The sequence below is a fragment of the Dipodomys ordii genome, unplaced genomic scaffold (assembly GCF_000151885.1).
Source record: "Dipodomys ordii isolate 6190 unplaced genomic scaffold, Dord_2.0 Scaffold18, whole genome shotgun sequence".
Lineage (NCBI taxonomy): Eukaryota > Metazoa > Chordata > Mammalia > Rodentia > Heteromyidae > Dipodomys > Dipodomys ordii.
In genome coordinates this window covers 7,131,006-7,148,041 of record NW_012267234.1, presented here as the reverse complement: position 1 = coordinate 7,148,041, position 17,036 = coordinate 7,131,006, and the positions used below count along the sequence as shown (strand labels likewise).

Sequence of the window (17,036 nt, the reverse complement as noted above, 5' to 3'; positions counted from 1 at the left end):
ACACGATTTACGATTTATTTATTTAACATTCACTCCAGGTCCTCCCGACCTGCGCCTGTGCCCGCATTCTCCCCCCACCCCCACTGTCTCTCTACACGCTGGGCCGCGGAGTGAGCACAGGGGTGGGGCGTGGCAGCCCAGTGTGGCCTGGAGGTGGGGAGGATCGAGTGGACCGGACAGCATCCCACTGGCCCTAATCCTCCGGAGGGTAACGGAACCTCCCAAAGACAGGGACTAAGTAGTTGGAACGAGCTCGAGCCACTCCCTTTGGCTTCTCCAAGACTCAGGTCTACGGGGTCGGAAAAGGGGAGGGTTTGGCCAATCAGGGCAGGAGCGTGGGCCGCCAGGGATGTGGCTCTCGCTTTAGTTTGAGCGTGTAGCTGCGCAGGCGCGGGCAGTGCGCGCGGAAGGCGCTGAGCACGGACGGGCTCACCACGCAGAAGCAGTGTATTTCGCGGAGGCCGCTGCACCGCGCAGCCAGCTCCTCCAGCGCCGCATTCATCTCCGCCGAGGCGGAGGCGCGCACCTCGAGCGCGCGCAGAGTGGCAGCGTAGTGGCTTGCTGCGAAGCGCACCGGGCCTACGGTGTCTCCCGAGAGGTTGAGCCTCAGCGCAACCACAGGTACTGCAGGTTGCAGGATGCTCATAACGCTCTCGGCAGGCAGCGCAGGCTCCAGCTCCAGCTCCACAGCCATTCCAGGGTGGCGCCGGCTCAGTGCCTGCCAGGCTTCGTCTGGAGGGGGGGTTACTCGAGCATCTTCAGGGCATGCGCACCGCAGAGCGAGGAGTGCAAAAGGCGCGCGATCTGGGGCGGCCAGCGCCTCGAGGACCGCGCGTGACAGGCTGGCTTGGTGCAGGCCAAGAGCGCAGAGGTGCGGGCAGGCCTTCAATAGCGTGAGTATGGAGTCGGGCCCTACGTTGTCCACCAGCGTAGGGTTGTCCAAGAAAAGGCTGCGGAGCTCCGGGCAGCCGCGTGCAGCCTGTAGAACCAGTGCATCATCCAGTGTGAAGGGCAAGCGCCGCAGGTCTAGATGTCGCAGCTCCCTGGCGGCCTTGCAGATGGCCTGCACAGCTTCCAAAATGTCTCGGCCTGCATCGAAGAGGGGTTTCTCTCCGCGGCATTCCAGGCACAGGCCTCGAAGCCCGGGGGTACGGCTGGCCAGTGCCATCAGTAGCTCGGTGGCTGCCCGGCGACTCGGCTTCCTCGATGGATCACATTCCAGTCGTAGGTTATGAACGTGATCCAAGCAGGTGGACAGATAGGGTGATAGCATGCTTTCCCCCTCATAGTCACAACTTGGATTAAAATGGTGCACAAAAAGCACGGTAGCGTCACTGACTGGGGTAGAAACCTCTAGGAGACGCCCTCCGCCCTCATTCCCTCCCCATTTCTTGTCTCCATTATGCACCTCTCTGTCCAGACCAATTAGCCCCAAAGGCAGTCACTGATGATAGGAAGGAAGTCCCACCCTATCCCTGGTATGGACAGCTAATATAGAAAAAAAAAAAGCCCAAAACAACACTGTCTTTCTCAGCTGTCTCGAAAGAGTGAGGCAGGTCTCTGGACTACCAGGTTCAAATTCTACCTCTACCACTCCTTAGCTGATTGACCAGCTAGGTAGTGGTTAAGTCTGTATGTCTCAGTTTCCTGTCTATGCAATGGAGATAATAATATTACTTATCTGCCACCCTTGGTTTAATGAGTTAATGTAAGGCACTTAGAACTGTAGTAGCTAATAAATGTTAGTGATGCAACTCTGTGTGTGTGTGTGTGTGTGTGTGTGTGTGTGTGTGTGTGTGTTGGCACTGGGGCTTGAATTCGGGGCCTGGGTGCTGTCCCTTAGCTTTTCCACTCAAGGCTGATGCTTTACCAATGAGCCACAGCTCCACTTCTGGCTTTTTGCTGGTTAATTGGAAATAAGAGTCTCAAGGACTTTCCTGCCTGGGCTGACTTTGAACAGTGATCCTCGGATCCCAGCCTCTTGAATATCTAATAGTAGCTACCTCCACCTTATTATTTTTTTTTCTGAAAACAATATGGAGAAGTCAAGGAATCTCTCCAACCCCTGACTCCATAAAGTTTGAAAATTTGGGCAAACAGAGGAGCTAGCTCACCTGATGCTAGTGTCTTGCCACACAGTGCTGCTGGTGGCAGCAGTGGCCCAGGCTCTGCAGACCCTGGCAGCCGCAGCTCGGTCCCTGAGGGGCAAGTGTCGGAAGATGAGCGCCAGCACTTCCTCAGGAAGCTGTTCTCCTGGCTCAGTTGTGGTGTGGCTGGGGGTTAGAGGCTTTGCCATTCCAAACAGCTTTTACCTAGAAGAGAGGGAAACCCTGAGTTCAGGAAGGCCATAGTGTTGAAGAAACAGTGGAGACTGGTGTAGAAATGCTTGTGGCCTGGGAGCTGGCATATACTTTGCAGAGCCAGTGTTGCAGGGGTCCTCATTCACAACCTGTAGCTCAGTAGTGGAACACTTGCATAGCAAGGCCTTGGATGTGATCCTCAGTATTGTGTGTATGTGTAGTAACAGCAGAGGTATTCTTTTTTTTTTTTTGGGTCCGGTCATGGAGTCTGAACTCTGGGCCTGGGCGCTGAGCTCTTCAGCTCAAGGCTAGTGCTCTACCACTTGAGCCACAGCGCCACTTCTGGCTTTTTCCTGCTTATGTGGTGCTGAGGAATCAAACCCAGGGCCTCATGCATGCAAGGCAAGCACTCTACCACTGAGCCAACTTCCCAGCCCCAGAGGTATTCTTTTTTTCCCCCTTTTCTTCATTTTCTTCTTGTCTTCGTCGTTTTCTTTTTTGGTGCTGGTCCTGGGGCTTGAATTCAGGGCCTAGAAGCTATCCCTGTTTCTCTACCACTTGAGCCACAGTGTCACTTCTGGCTTTTTAAAGTAGTTTATTGAAGATAACATTTTTTTTTCCAGTCCTGGAGCTTGAACTCAGGGCCTGGACGCTGTCCCTGAGCTTCTTTTGCTCAAGGATAGCACTCTACCACTTGAGCCACAGTGCCACTTCCAGCTTTCTGTTTATGTGATACTGGGGAATTGAACCTAGGGCTTCATGCATGCTAGGCAAGCACTCTATCAGTAAGCCACATTCCCAGCCCTTAAGGATAATATTCTCACAAACTTTTCCTGCCTGGGCTGGCTTTGAATCTCAATCCTCGGATCTCAGCCCCCTGTGTAGCTAGGATTACAGGTGTGAGCCACCAGCACCAGGATAGTTTTTTATTATATAGACTTTTGCTATGTGTTTCAGTTCTTGCTATGTGGCTCAGGCTGGCCTTGAATTCCAGATCCTCCTGTCTCAGCCTCTGGGGTGTTAGAATTACACCATGCCTGAGTAGACTACAGATTTTTGATCAAGATCAAGTACTAATCTAAACATGAGGGTCTATCTTACAATGTAGGTCTTACATCCATGAAGTTGTTTCTCAATGCCAAAGAGCTTCTGTGTGTGTGTGTGTGTGTGTGTGTGTGTGTGTGTGTGATGTTGGTACTAGGGCTTGAACTCCAGGCCTCATGTGCTAACCTGGCTTTAGCATTCATGGCTGGTGCTTTACCACTTCAGCCATACCTCCAATTCCAGTTTTTTGCTGGTTAATTGGAGATAAGAAACTTTCTGATTGGTCTGCTGGGACTAGCTTTAAACTAAGGCTCCTCAGATCTCAGCTTCCTGAGTACCTGAGATTATAGGCATGAGCCACTAGTGCCTAACTGGGTTTCTGGCCTTTATACTACTTTCTCACTTGTTGGACAAGTTCCAGGTGATTCCACAGGGCCCAGGTAGAGAAACTGTCCCGTTGTCATGGTGACTACAGGGTTAATAAAAGCAGGAGCTTAAGCTGAAAACGTTCATTTGTCAGTGCCCACTAGCCAATCAGAAACCAGGTCTTCTGGATCCGCCTAGAAAGGGGAGGCATTTTTGCTGCTGCTTCCTCACTGGGAGGGGAGTTGCCTGTGTTCTTCCCACTGACAGACTAGCAGGGCAGATAAAAGCCGGAGGTTCTGGGGCCTGTCTGCTCTGACGCCTGGAGGGCTGTAGTTCAAGTTCCGACCCAGACTCCGGAGCAGCCCCGGTTCCCGCTGGACAATTTAGGTTCGGCTGGCACCCCGCAGAGCGCAGGTTTTTGAGTATTCTTTGAGCTTACCAATTTGTGTCAGGGTGCCTGCAGGGTGTCCTGCATGTCTTAAGTCACTTGGTTGTTAATTTCCCCTTATATTCCAGATGCCACGTGTACTCTGGGCCTTCGGACACTCCGGGCCAGGCGTGGACGAGGGACCCATGACACCTCATTTTGAGTGCTAGGGAAAAGCCGAGATCAAATGATCGAGCCATATATCCAGGGGGCATTAGGAAATTCGAGTTCCCCCAGGAGTGCCCTGTTGTAGATCTGCTAGGAACAGAGGGAAAACCGGAGCCCGTTAGGGGGAAGGGGAGGCGCCACACTTTAGAGCCTAAACTCTCGACCCACGGGGAAGTTCCTCCTGCCACCTAACCTCAGGCACCAATATCTTACCTGCTTAGAAGACCAAGGTGGCTTTGCCCCGAGGCGGGGGACTGGGTGCACAGGGCTGCGGGGTGGGAAGGAAGGAGTCCGGGGCGCCGAGAGGGCGGGACGCGCGGGCGGCTCCGGTTGGGGCACCGCCCCGGGTTCTCCGCGCACACCCGGAAGCGGCGCGGGGAGCAGAGCCAAGCGTGGCGGGCGTGGGAGCCCAGGCCCTGCCGAGGCGGGCGGCCAGGTTAGTGCCGAGGCGCGGAGGGAGGGTGGGCTCCCTGGTGTGGCGGGAGTGGAGGCGGGGATCGGGCTTCCGCGCGTGGACACCGCGCTGTCACGCACGGCCGCCCGGCCCGGCCGGTGGGGGCGGCCTGTGGGGCGGGAGGGGGGAGGTTGCCGCTTTCAGATTTCTTGTGCCAACTAATAATGGCTTTTGAGGGGCGCTTCCCCTCCCCCCCACTTAGGACGAAAGTGCGGGGGAGGGGCTGGGGTGAACAGTTCCGTGAGCGGAGACCCCCCCCTCCCCCAGCTCGCCTGGGCCCCAGACTTGCAATCCAGTTCAGTTGGACGCTGGGCTCGGGGGTCTCCACTGTGTTGGGGGCGTGGGCCCCCCACTAGGGCAGGCTTTTAGTCCTTGGGCCATGTCTGACCTCCCATGCAGAAGCGGGGCAGCCCCTGGGGCCTGCCGTGCGTTCATGGGGTGCCGTGCGTCTGGTAGTGCAGCAGCTGTTCCTAAGGACCACTGAGCATCCTCAGGACCCAGCTCAGAAGCCCCTCCCATGGGCGGGGCAGACTCCTGGTGGGCGGGGCTTCCCCCAAACAGGAGGGGTTTTCTGGAGAAGGACAAATAGGAAGGGTTTACAAGGGGACAAGGGAGATGAGCCGGATCCCTCAACCCCCAAACTCTTAAATAATTTTGTTATTATAAAGGTGATGTAAAGAGGGGCTACAGTTACATAAGTCAGGAAAGAGTACATTACTTTTTGGACAATGTCACCCCTTCCCTCGCTCTCTCTCCTTTTTTCCCTCCTGTCCCCACCCACAGCCCTAAACTCTTTAACCTATTAACAACATCTAGGCCTTCAGCCCAGACCAGCAAACTCCTTCCATTTCCCCAGTCCTACTGGGTGTGGTGCAGAATGCTCCATCACTGTCTGCTGGGCAGACTCAGGTCTCTTCTGTCCCTACACCCACCCTTTAAGGTGAGATCATATTCATTTACTCAGCACTTCTAAGCCAGAAAGATAGGAGGATGTGAAAGAGAAAAGGTTTTGGGGCTCTACCAGATCAAGTCCCTAGTGTTCCCCACTTGTTTTTGAATTCCTCTTTGGTTGGCTGCCTAACTTTTCTTGGCCCTAGAGAGTCTTATTCTGTTCTTATTTTTATTTTGTCTTAAAAAAAATAGCCAGGCAATGGTAGCTCATACCTATAATCCTAGTTACTCAAAGGGCTGAGATCTGAGGATCTCATAAAGTTGTAAGCCAGCTTGGACAGAAAAGCCTGTGACACTCTCTCTCTCTCTCTCTCTCTCTCTCTGTCAGTCGTGGGACCTGAACTCTGGGCCTGGGTGCTGTCCCTCAGCTCTTCAGCTCAAGGCTAGCATTCTACCACTTGAGCCACAGCACCATTTCTGGCCTTTTCTGCTTATCTGGTGCTGAGGAATTGAACCCATAGCCTCATGCATGCAAGACAAGCAATCTACCACTGAGCCACCTTCCCAGCCCAAGCCTGTGACTCTTATCTCCAATTAACCATCAAAACGCTAGAAGTGGAACTGTGGCTCAAGTGGTAGAGAGCTAGTCTTGAATAAAAAAGCCAAGCAAGATCTGGAGGCCCTGAGTTCAAGCCCAGTATTCGTAGGAAAAAGAAAACCTCTCCTTTCTCCTCTTCTCTCCCTTTTCCCTCCCTTCCCTTCTCCTTTCTCTGTTTTAGAGACATGGTCTCACTATATAGCTCCGACTGGCTTCCAAGTCCAGATCATTCTGTCTCAGTCTCTCATGTGCTGGGATTACAGGCATTCAGAGCCATACCTGGCTCTTACTTTGCCTTTTCTTTTTCTCTTACTACAAAGGCAATGTGTTTAAATATAGGAAAAATAGAAATTACCTCCAATCTTTTCAACCCTGACCAAAGATAAACACAGTGTTATTTTTTAGACTAGTTTTGGGTAAACACACAAGTAACAATATGTTTTCTAAGAGATTTGCCAATAAATGTGTTCCCTTAGACCCAGATAGCTGTTACCAAGGATCATTTCTCTTGCCAGGTCCTTGGGTGATAGCAGAGGCCCCCTGCCCAGGCACCATCCCAGCTTGGGTATTAGTTTGGCTCTGGGGGCAGATCTGAAATGCAGCTTCTGCAATGGGCGCAAGATCTTTCTCAACTATGTCCAAGGCTGGCACCTTTTCCCCTGAGACTTCCTGTCATTTGTGTAAATAGAAGCCAGTTGGGACACTATTCATGGGTCCTGCCGAGTACTTCAGATCAGCACTCCTTCTACCCACTGTATGTAAATGATGAATATTAGAGAGTAAAGGAACATGACTGATAGGGCAGGAGAGGGGGTCTTGAGCCCATGTTCATAGGAAAAGTGGAAACGTTGCTTTAGGTCGGGTGGAAAAGAAGAGGCAGAGCAGTTTCCCCACTTGCCTCATGAGGCACTAACTTGGAGGCTACCGAGCTGAGATTCAAAGCAGTGGTTTCCTAGCTGGAAATCCCCGACTCCCAACGCCTTGGTCTAGGACCAGGCTATTTGTATTTGTATTTATGTGTGTGTGTGTGTGTGCGCACACACACGTGTGCATGTGTGTGTATGCATGCTAATACTAGGGCTTGAACTCAGGACCTGGGCACTGCCCCTTAGCTCTTTCCACTCACGGCTAATGCTCTAACACTTGAGTCACAGCTCCATTTCTGGCTTTTTGGTGGTTAGAAATAAGAATCTAGAGGACTTTCCTACTGGGACTGGCTTCAAAACCAGATCCTCAGATCTCAATTGCCTGAGTAGCTCAGATTACAGATGTGAACCACCACCTAGGACCAGGTGTTTTTTTAAATTTTTTATTATTATTATAAAGGTGATGGAGGCCGGGCACCGGTGGCTCACGCCTGTAATCCTAGCTACTCAGGAGGCTGAGATCTGAGAATCGCAGTTCAAAGCCAGCCCAGGCAGGAAAGACCGTGAGACTCCTATCTCCAATAAACCACTAGAAAACCAGAAGTGGCGCTGTAGCTCAAGTGGTAGAGTGCTCGCCTTGAGCTGAAGAGCTGAGGGACAGCACCCAGGCTCAGAGTTCAAGCCCCATGACCGACAAAAAAAAATAAAAATAAAAAAATATATAAAGGTGATGGGCAGCTGGGAAGTTGGCTTAGTGGTAGAGTGCTTGCCTTGCATGCCTGAGGCCCTGGGTTCGATTCCTCAGCACCACATAAGCAAAAAAAAAAAAAAAAGAAAAAAAAAAGGTGATGGGCAAAGGGGTTATAGTTACATAAGCCAGGTAAAGAGTACAGTTCTTTTTTTTTTGGCAGTGTTACCCCTTCCCTCATTCCCTCACCGGTTTTCCTTCCCATCTCCCCTTCCCTCATTCCCTCACCGGTTTTCCTTCCCATCTCCACACACAAGTTGTACATTTCATTTTCAACATAGTGTTTAGTGAGTACCACCAATGCATTTGTTCATTCCTTTGTTCCTCCATTTCTGGGGCCCCCTTTACCCTCCCAAAGACAGATAAAGAAACAAGACCAAAAAAAGGAAACAAGCTGGGCACTGTGGCTCATGCCTGTAATCCCAGCTGCTCAGGAGGCTGAGATATGAAGATCATGGTTCAAAGCCAGCCCAGGCAAAAAGTCTGTGAGACTTTTATCTCTAATTAATCACCAGAAAACCTGAAGTGGTGCTATGACTCAAAGTGGTAGAGCACTAGCCTTGAGCAAAAAAGCTCAAGGACAGTGCCCAGGCCCTGAGTTCAAACCCCATGACAGAAAGAAAGAAAAGAAAAGAAAGAAAGAAAGAAAGAAAGAAAGAAAGAAAGAAAGAAAGAAAGAAAGAAAGAAAACAAAACAGCAACAAAAGCTGGGCGCCAGTGGCTCATACCTATAATCCTAGCTACTTAGGAGGCTGAGATCTGAGAATCATGGTTCAAAGCCAGCCCAGGCAGGAAAGTCTTTGAGACTCTTATCTCCAATTAACCATCAGAAAACTGGAAAGTGGCGCTGTGGCTCAGTGGTAGAGCACTCGCCTTGAGCTGAAGAGCTCAGGAACAGTGCCCAGGCCCAGAGTTCAAGCTCCACAACCAAAAAAAAAAGGCAACACAGAAAAACCTCTTGTTTCCATTTCCTGGAGTTCATTTTGATAGATACTATTTTATATGATTAGATGCACACAGGCATTGTGCCTTTGTGTTGTGTTTCTCTCCTAAGAATATCCTCCTTTAGCTGGGCGCTGGTGGCTCACGCCTGTAATCCTAGCTACTCAGGAGGCTGAGATCTGAGGATCGCGGTTCAAAGCCAGCCTGGGCAGGAGAGACCATGAGACTCCTATCTCCAATAAACCACCAGAAAATTGGAAGTGGCGCTGTAGCTCAAGTGGTAGAGTGCTCGCCTTGAGCTGAAGAGCTGAGGGACAGCGCCCAGGCCCAGAGTTCAAGCCCCATGACCGACAAAAAAAAAAAGAATATCCTCCTTTGAGGACCAGACTTTTGACAGAAGGTGGATAGAGGAGGTAACAGCTCCAAGGGGGCTAGTTCAAATTGAACAATTTGGGTTGAAGGAGAAAAACAATCCCAACTTCAAAGGAGCTTATAACACAGAAGACTTTAGCTCACATCTGAACTTTTCAGGGTGCCTTCAGGGATTAATGGATCCAGGGGCTTAGTGTGGTTAAGAGTACACCTTCCCCTTTCTTAGCTCTGTTCCTTCTGTGTCAGGTTCATCTGCAGGCAATCAGGCTCTTCCCTACTCTTCATTTCAGCCCCAGACATAGAGAAAGTAGTGCCTCTTTCCTATTGGTGTAGCCATCGTTGCAGGATCGATTCTCATTGGTCCATCTTGAGCTCCATATCAAGTCTGAACTAGTCTTTGCATTGTGGTGAATGGAACATGAAAATTGGTCAGGCCTTCTTTACCTGGCCACAACTGGATCTAAGGAGTGCCATTTCTCTTCCCAACAAGCAAGGGGTTCAAAAGAGTTATCTCAGACCTGTAAGGGTTGGGGATGGGGGAGCGGCATCTGTGTAGGAGCAAACTACAGGTCTGCTTTGAAGTGGAGGGGGGGGGGAAGGGAGAGGAAGGGATGGAGGAGGGAGGAAAGGGAAAAAAAGGAAGGGGAAAGGCAGAAACTAAATAGATGCAGGGCAGGCAGCATCTTTGCCCCAAGTGTGCCAGCTGACTGGGGCTGCTGTGGAGGGACTGTTGGACCACATAGCATTCTCTCCAAGGCTGGGGGTGACCTGGTTGCTTGTATGGGTCTCAGGAGGCAAGATGGCAGCTGGGCCAAATGGGCATGAAGAATGGGTGGGCAGCGCATACCTGTTTTTGGAGTCATCACTGGACAAGGTGGACCTGGCCGAAGCCTATGCACACCCTGAGAAGAAGGTGGCCGTGTTCAGGGCTCTGCAGACAGCATTGGCAGGTATGGAATGGGGGTATGCGTGTGTGTGTGTGTGTGTGTGTGTGTGTGTGTATGGAGGTGGGGGAGGTGGCTGGAGAGCTTTGTGGGAGTGGCTGGGATTGAGGCCCCACCCCTTTGACTTTGTGAGTTTAGGTTTAACCCGAATAAGGGACACGTTTTAATGGGAAGTGGGGGTTAAGGAGCAAAGCAGACCTCTGGCTGAGTAGCAGCTACCTTCTCTGCTTACTGCATGTGTCTTTAAGCGTAGACATTTGTACCTGTGTCCTTGTATGATTCAGAACTAACACCTCCCTACTACGCATCACCACCCCCACCCCTCCCAACCAGCCAGCTCACTCCTTTCTACTAATTACACTTTTTTTTCCCTCCTCTTTTCCTTCTAACTGCAGTGCTCCTTGCTCAAGAGCCCTTCCTAGTACCAGCCCTTCTGGGTTCTCCTTTTCTCTCATCAAGCTGGTTGGGGGAATCCTGCTCCATCCCCCAGAGCGGTCTTGCTTCTCTCCTCACACCCTGCCTTAGCCGGGGCAGTGGCCCTTGAGACCTCGCGTCCTTCCCCAGTAGACACCGATGGCTTGGGGCTCTGGGGATGCGCCCTTTTTCTTGTTGCAGACCTTTGGCCCCCCACGTTTGGGGCTTCATAGATGGGATTGTGTGGCACCCACTCTGTCTTGCGACCCACTCTGTGAGGTCCTGGCTTCCCCCCACCCTCCCGGATTGTTGCTGTTTGCACCCCAGTTTGTGTCTCCACTGGGTTTTCTGGGTAACCCTGCACCCCAGCTAGGGGATGGGGACCACAGGCTTCGCCTTTCCCGCCTCTTGGAGAACGGTTCTGTTTGGGGGTCCGCCCGGCACCTGACTGCTCGCCTCCGCAGAGAGCTCCGAGAGCCCCGACGTGCTGCAGATACTCAAGATCCACCGCGGCGATCCGCAGCTGATAGTGCAGCTGCGCTTCTGCGGGCGCCAGTGCTGCGCTCGCTTCCTCCGCGCCTACCGCGAGGGGGCGCTGCGCGCCGCGCTGCGCCAGTGCTTGGCGCAGGCGCTCTCCCGGCCCTCCCTGCAGCTACAGCTGGAACTGCGCGCGGGCACCGAGCTGCTGGACGCGTCGCTGACCGATGAGGAGCGCTGTTTGAATTGCATCTTAGCCCAGAAGGTGCACCCCCGACTCCGGCTGGGTTTAGGATGAGATGGGCGGGGATTCTCCCCTAAGAGCCTCACTGACAGCGCTCCGCTCCTCTTCCCCCAGCCGGACCGTCTCAGGGATGAGGAGCTCACCGAGCTGGAGGATGCACTGCGCAATCTGACCTGCAGCTCCCCGGGCCAGAGTGACCATGTGGGGGTCACTCCTGCTCTCTCAGAGTTCCCGATCCCCTCTCCGCCAGAGGAGAAGCCGCCGCCCCAGTCTGACCAGACTTTTCTGTTCCAGGGTCAGCACATAGGTGAGGAGGAGGGGGTCACTGGAGGTTGAAGTTTGGGCCAGAACGAGCGCTGGGCCCTGGAGTCTCTGGGGCCGGCACCAAGGATTCTTGGTGTCCATTCTCTTCCCCTCCCCATTCTCTCTGCAGTGAATCGGCCCCTGAGCCTGCAGGACCAACAGAAGTTCGCCCGCTCAGTGGGCCTCAAGTGGCGCAGGGTGGGGCGCTCATTGCAGCGCGACTGCCGGGCTCTGCGCGACCCCGCACTGGACACGCTGGCCTATGAGTACGAGCGTGAGGGGCTCTACGAGCAGGCCTTCCAGCTGCTGAGGCGCTTCGTGCAGGCCGAGGGCCGTCGGGCCACGCTGCAGCGTCTGGTGGAGGCGCTGGAGGAGAACGAGCTCACCAGTCTGGCTGAGGATCTGCTAGGCCTGGCGGATCCCAATGGCCTGGTCTAGGCCCGGTACCGAGGAAGACGCAGTGTGCCAGGGCTTGACGCCTGCCTGATGGCTCCAGGGTCCTTTCTATTTCTACTGTTGTTACTGCTGCTCCCCTTCCATCCACGGAACTCAGAGTATATACACACACACCATCAGGGAACTGTTAGAGCATCTGGGACACAGTTGATAGCCTGGGCCAGAAGCTAGATAGCACCCATTGAGCTCCCCCGCCCCCTACGGTGCATCATTGGCCCATTCTGCTCCAGATTCTTTGATGGTGACAGAATGTAGAGGCTTCTGCCCTCCCCTCACTCCTCCTCTCTGCACCGCAACTTATCAAACACCTGAATCACGGCTAGGTGTGGTAGCTAATGCTGTCGTTCCGTTGATCCCAGTACTTCAGAGGTTGAAGCAGGAGGATGAGCTGCATTAGACTGGGTCTCAAAAACAAACACCTGGACCTTCAGAGTACTAGGCATCACCTCAATTGAGGAAGATACAGGAGTCCTGCAGTTCCTCAGTCACACCCAGTATGGGACTGAAGCACACAGCAGTCCTCATGAAGTGTAGTCATTTTGCACGTGCAGAGATCTGGAAGAGATGAGGGTGAGCAGGAGGGAGCGGGGGGGGGGGGGACTTTTTCCAAGGACAGTGTTTTAGGCACAGCAGACTCAGGTGGAATGCAGCTGGCTCAAGTAGGGGTTTTGTGGGAGGCGCATTCCAACAGACATCAACTTTTGAATGGTTGGATGGGGGAGGGATTGATGAGTAACACGTGAGGGATTAAGTAGTCTGATGAACCATTTTTACCACTTGGGTTCTAAAACAATCTTGTTTTAATTGTGTCTGATCCCTTGGGCTTGAATTAGAAAAGAAAAATTCCAAATACATTGCTAGGGAAATTTCACAGTAAAACGGGCTCTCAGACATTGGATTTGATTATTTCTGCGTGTATTGGGGCTTGAATTCAGGACCTCCCATCCTCTGTCTCTCAGGCCTCCCACTGTTGCCTTAGATTAAGCGTCTTGCAAACAGGCACCTGGAGCCAGTGGTGCTGTCATCCTTTTTCTAGGGGCTGTACCTCTCCTTTAATTCCTTCCTGCTTCCTCCCTGAAGAGTAAACCCTCCATTGTGAGCTTCATTCCTCCCTGTCCACAATCTGCAGGCCCTTTACTCCAGTTTTCCCATCACCTCACTTCCCACTGGGCTGAACCTTCTTTTATTTTTTTGGTTGGTTATGGGGCTTGAACTCTGGGCCTGTGTGCTGAGCTCTTCAACTCAAGGCCAGTGCTCTACCACTTGAGCCACAGCACCACTACCAGTTTTCTGGTGGCTAATTGGAGATCAAAGTCTCATGGATTTTTTCCTGCCTGGGGCTGGCTTTGAACCTTGGTCCTCAGATCTCAGCCTCCTGAATAGCTAGGATTATAGGCGTGAGCCACTAGTGCCCAGCTGGGCTGAACCTTCTTAATGCAATGGATGATCCCCAATCTGGACTGTCTGGCTACCCTGTATTACAATAGTGGCTGGTTTGTCCTTGGATTATACCATTTCTTGGTTCACCCTACCTACTCCCACCTGCTCATTCACCAATCTTTAGTTCTGACCTTTCCTGAACTTAGAACAATACATCCAGGGGCCCCAAACTCCCTCCTCAGAAAGTTGTGCAGGCACATTTTCCTGTGTATTATACCCAGCTTTTTTTCTGTTGAAATGGGGTCACCCAACTTGTTTTGTTTTTTTTTTCTTTCTTTTTTCGGTTGTGGTTCTGGGCCTGGGCGCTGGCTGTCCTTGAGCTCTTCACGCTCTACCACTTGAGCTTGAGCCACAGCGCCATTTTTGATTTTCTGGTGGTTAACTGGAGATAAGAGGCTTACAGACTTTCCTGCCCGGGCTGGCTTTGAACCGCTATCCTCAGATCTCAGCCTTCTGAATAGCTAGGATTACAGGCATGAGCCACCAGCCTCAATTTTTTTTTCTTTTCTTTTTAATCTGGACCAGCCTTCTAGCTGCAATTTTCTGGATCTTGGCTTCTGGGGTAACTAGGATTACAGATGTGAACCACCTGCTCCCTACGCAGGTCAAGCTTTTGCTCACTGGCTTTTTTAGGGGCTTCCTTGGCCAGCCTTCAGTGACTTTAGGCATGATGATCTTTCCTTCCTGAGAAGTCTATACTGAAGACCAGGGAATTCAAAACTAAGACTAGTCCTGGGAAGAAAAGACTTAGGTGCTTTCCTGAAGAACGAACACAGACTTGGTCCTATGTTGTCTATCCCAGAAGATCCCTGAGTTACAGAAGACCTAGGGGCAGTACTTTCTACTTGTGTGATTCTGGACAAGTCAGTTAACTCTTAGGGGAGTGGTGCCCCCATCTGGCTATGAGAGTGGCTGGCAGGGCTGGACAAGCTATCTTGTTTATGTGTTTGTTCTTACGGGAGGGCAGACTTGGCTGAGCCTGGAGCAAAGGAGGACGCCATGTGTCCAGGGGCAGCCCCTGCCTGGTGGGACCAGGGTTGCTGAGAAAAGACTCTGAAGAAGAAAGGGTAGGCCGCAGTAATGGCCAGATGGACACCAAGCTGCTCAGCCTGGGGATTTGGAACCCACTGGTGGGCTCGAGGCTCCTAAAAACTCAGTCCCATCTGCTCCACAGAAGGGGTAGGAGTAACCAGACACTTCCCAAGCCATAGGAAGGCAGACTGGAAGAGCTTCCCTAGCGCCAAGAGCAGGCTTTCCCAGGAGAAAGGGCCTGTGAGCAATGCTCTCGGGATTAGTCTCCACTCGGAGATGGAGGTGTTCCAGGCACTCCTAGCGCCTGGGCGGAGCTCAGCTCCAGATGTCCTGGCGCTCACAGCTGGAGGGTCACGTGGCACCACTCCCCCCCCCCCTGTCTGTCTCTATGTCCCCCCCTCTCCCCCCCCCCCCCCCCCCCCCCCCCCCCCCCTTCTTGCCAACTCTGCATTTGGCCCAGGCCCCGGCCGTGGCCGCCCTTGGGACCCTGCACCGAGTCCGAGGTCCCGATATCCGGGTGCTACATCGCTCTGGGATTGAGTGTGAGTGTTGGGATCCCTGGAACAGAAGCCGGGACTGGGAAGGAAAAGTAGAGCGGGATTGGGCTTCAGCGCGGGGCTGGGCTGGGCGTAGGGCCGAAGCTCCGTCTCAGCGCCGCGGGCGGGCCGCGGCCCTGGGCCCCGGCCGAGGGGGCTGCATCGAGTCGACCTCTTATTCCTTCAGGTTGTGCCTCAGGACCCTGGTGCAGAGGCTGACCACAGGGGATGGATCGCCGCTAGCTGGAGGCCGGGGCGTGGCCTCCGGTCTCCACCTCTCGGGGAGGGCGGGACTGGGAGCCCCGGCCTGCGACCACCGCCTGGGGACCCCCGAAGTGACCCCTGCAAGGGAGGGCGGGCGCTGGCTAAACGGCCATGAGGAAGAGGCTGCGCCTCCGCCGGGACGCGTCCATGACGCTGCTCCTCGGTGCCAGCCTGGGCCTCCTACTCTACACGCAGCGTGACGGGGCAGCCCCGACGACCAGCTTGTCGCCAGCGCCAGGACTGGCGACCCAGAGGCCCACCCCCGGGCCTCGCAAGTTCCAGGCTCCCGACGTAGCCCCGCCGGCCTACGAAGGGGACACGCCAGTGCCACCCACGCCCCCGGGCCCTTTTGACTTCGGCCGCTACCTGCGCGCCAAGGACCAGCGGCGCTTCGCGCTGCTCATCAACCAGCCGCACAAGTGCCGCGGCCCCCAGCCGGATCTGCTCATCGCCGTCAAGTCGGTGGCTGCAGACTTCGAGCGGCGCCAGGCCGTGCGCCAGACATGGGGTGCCGAGGGCCGCGTGCAGGGGGCGCTCGTGCGCCGCGTGTTCTTGCTGGGTGTGCCCCGGGCCGCAGGCACCGACCGCGGGGACTCCGAAGGGCCGAGCACGCCGACTCACTGGCGCGCGCTGCTGAGGGCCGAGAGTCTGGTATATGGTGACATCTTGCTCTGGGCTTTTGACGACACCTTTTTCAACCTGACGCTCAAGGAGATCCATTTTCTGAACTGGGCCTCAGCCTTCTGCCCTGAGGCGCGCTTCATTTTTAAGGGCGACGCTGATGTGTTTGTGCACTTGGGGAACCTGCTGGAGTTCCTGGCGCCTCGGGATCCCACCCAGGACTTGCTTGCGGGCGACGTGATTGTGCAGGCGCGGCCAATCCGTGCGAGGGCGAGCAAGTACTACATCCCCGAGGCTGTGTACGGCCTGCCTGCCTATCCGGCCTACGCGGGCGGAGGGGGCTTCGTGCTCTCCAGGGCCACGCTGCGCCGCCTGGCCGCTGCCTGCGCGCAGGTTGAGCTCTTTCCCATCGATGATGTCTTTCTAGGCATGTGTCTGCAGCGCCTGCGGCTCACGCCTGAGCCTCACTCCGCTTTCCGTACCTTTGGCATCTCCCAGCCTTCAGCCGCGCCTCATCTGCGCACCTTTGACCCCTGCTTCTACCGCGAACTGGTGCTAGTGCACGGGCTCTCCGCCTCTGATATTTGGCTCATGTGGCACCTGCTGCACCGACCACACGGGCCTGTCTGTGCGCATCCGCAGCCGGTGGCTGCTGTCCCCTTTCAATGGAGCTCTTAGCCCCAACCTTCTCCTCACTCTGCCTGAAGATGGAGCCAGAGGGCAGCTTAAAGAGGCTTCCAATACTGTACCGATTATGGGTGTGTGTGTGGCCTTCCCCCAGCCCATCGTGTGTCTGCTTCTGAAGGATCCCAGAGAATGGAGATGGAGCTTGGCTCCTGCGGGCTCACACTACCAACAGCGGATCTGGACCCACTGAGAGGGCCCAGGTGGTGGATAACCATGTTTTGCCTCACAGGCCCTAAAGAAGTACGTTAGGCCTCCTAGGAGCAAATATCATCCACAGTGGTGTGTAGGTGTGGTTAGAACCCTTGGGTCAGTATAAACACAGAAATCTCAAGACCAGACCTGGGGCTTCATGGACTGTTGTAGCAGGCAGTCTGCTCAACCAGCCAAAAGTAGACATTTTGCTCCCCACCTGCTCATCCAAATTGGACCGTGGCCACCCTTG

At 53.9% G+C, this 17,036-nt stretch overlaps 3 protein-coding genes across 3 annotated transcripts; 2 read left to right on the top strand and 1 right to left on the bottom strand.

The window, feature by feature from the left end:
* Positions 1-174: 174 nt before the first annotated feature.
* Positions 175-4,585, bottom strand: Fbxl8 (F-box and leucine-rich repeat protein 8). Its single transcript, XM_013012819.1, has 3 exons — positions 4,519-4,585; positions 2,115-2,312; positions 175-1,295 (listed from the first exon to the last, which is right to left on the bottom strand). The coding sequence occupies exons 2-3, from the start codon at positions 2,294-2,296 to the stop codon at positions 323-325; spliced, it is 1,155 nt and encodes a 384-aa protein (XP_012868273.1). The 5' UTR covers positions 2,297-2,312; positions 4,519-4,585; the 3' UTR covers positions 175-322.
* Positions 4,586-4,673: 88 nt separating this feature from the next.
* On the top strand, positions 4,674-12,905 carry Tradd (TNFRSF1A-associated via death domain). The gene is made up of 5 exons (XM_013013007.1): positions 4,674-4,741; positions 9,968-10,126; positions 10,999-11,276; positions 11,370-11,562; positions 11,689-12,905. The coding sequence occupies exons 2-5, from the start codon at positions 9,976-9,978 to the stop codon at positions 11,994-11,996; spliced, it is 930 nt and encodes a 309-aa protein (XP_012868461.1). The 5' UTR covers positions 4,674-4,741; positions 9,968-9,975; the 3' UTR covers positions 11,997-12,905.
* Positions 12,906-15,397: 2,492 nt separating this feature from the next.
* On the top strand, positions 15,398-16,792 carry B3gnt9 (UDP-GlcNAc:betaGal beta-1,3-N-acetylglucosaminyltransferase 9). The gene has a single exon (XM_013012835.1). The coding sequence runs from the start codon at positions 15,398-15,400 to the stop codon at positions 16,583-16,585; it is 1,188 nt and encodes a 395-aa protein (XP_012868289.1). The 3' UTR covers positions 16,586-16,792.
* The last annotated feature ends 244 nt before the right edge of the window (positions 16,793-17,036 follow it).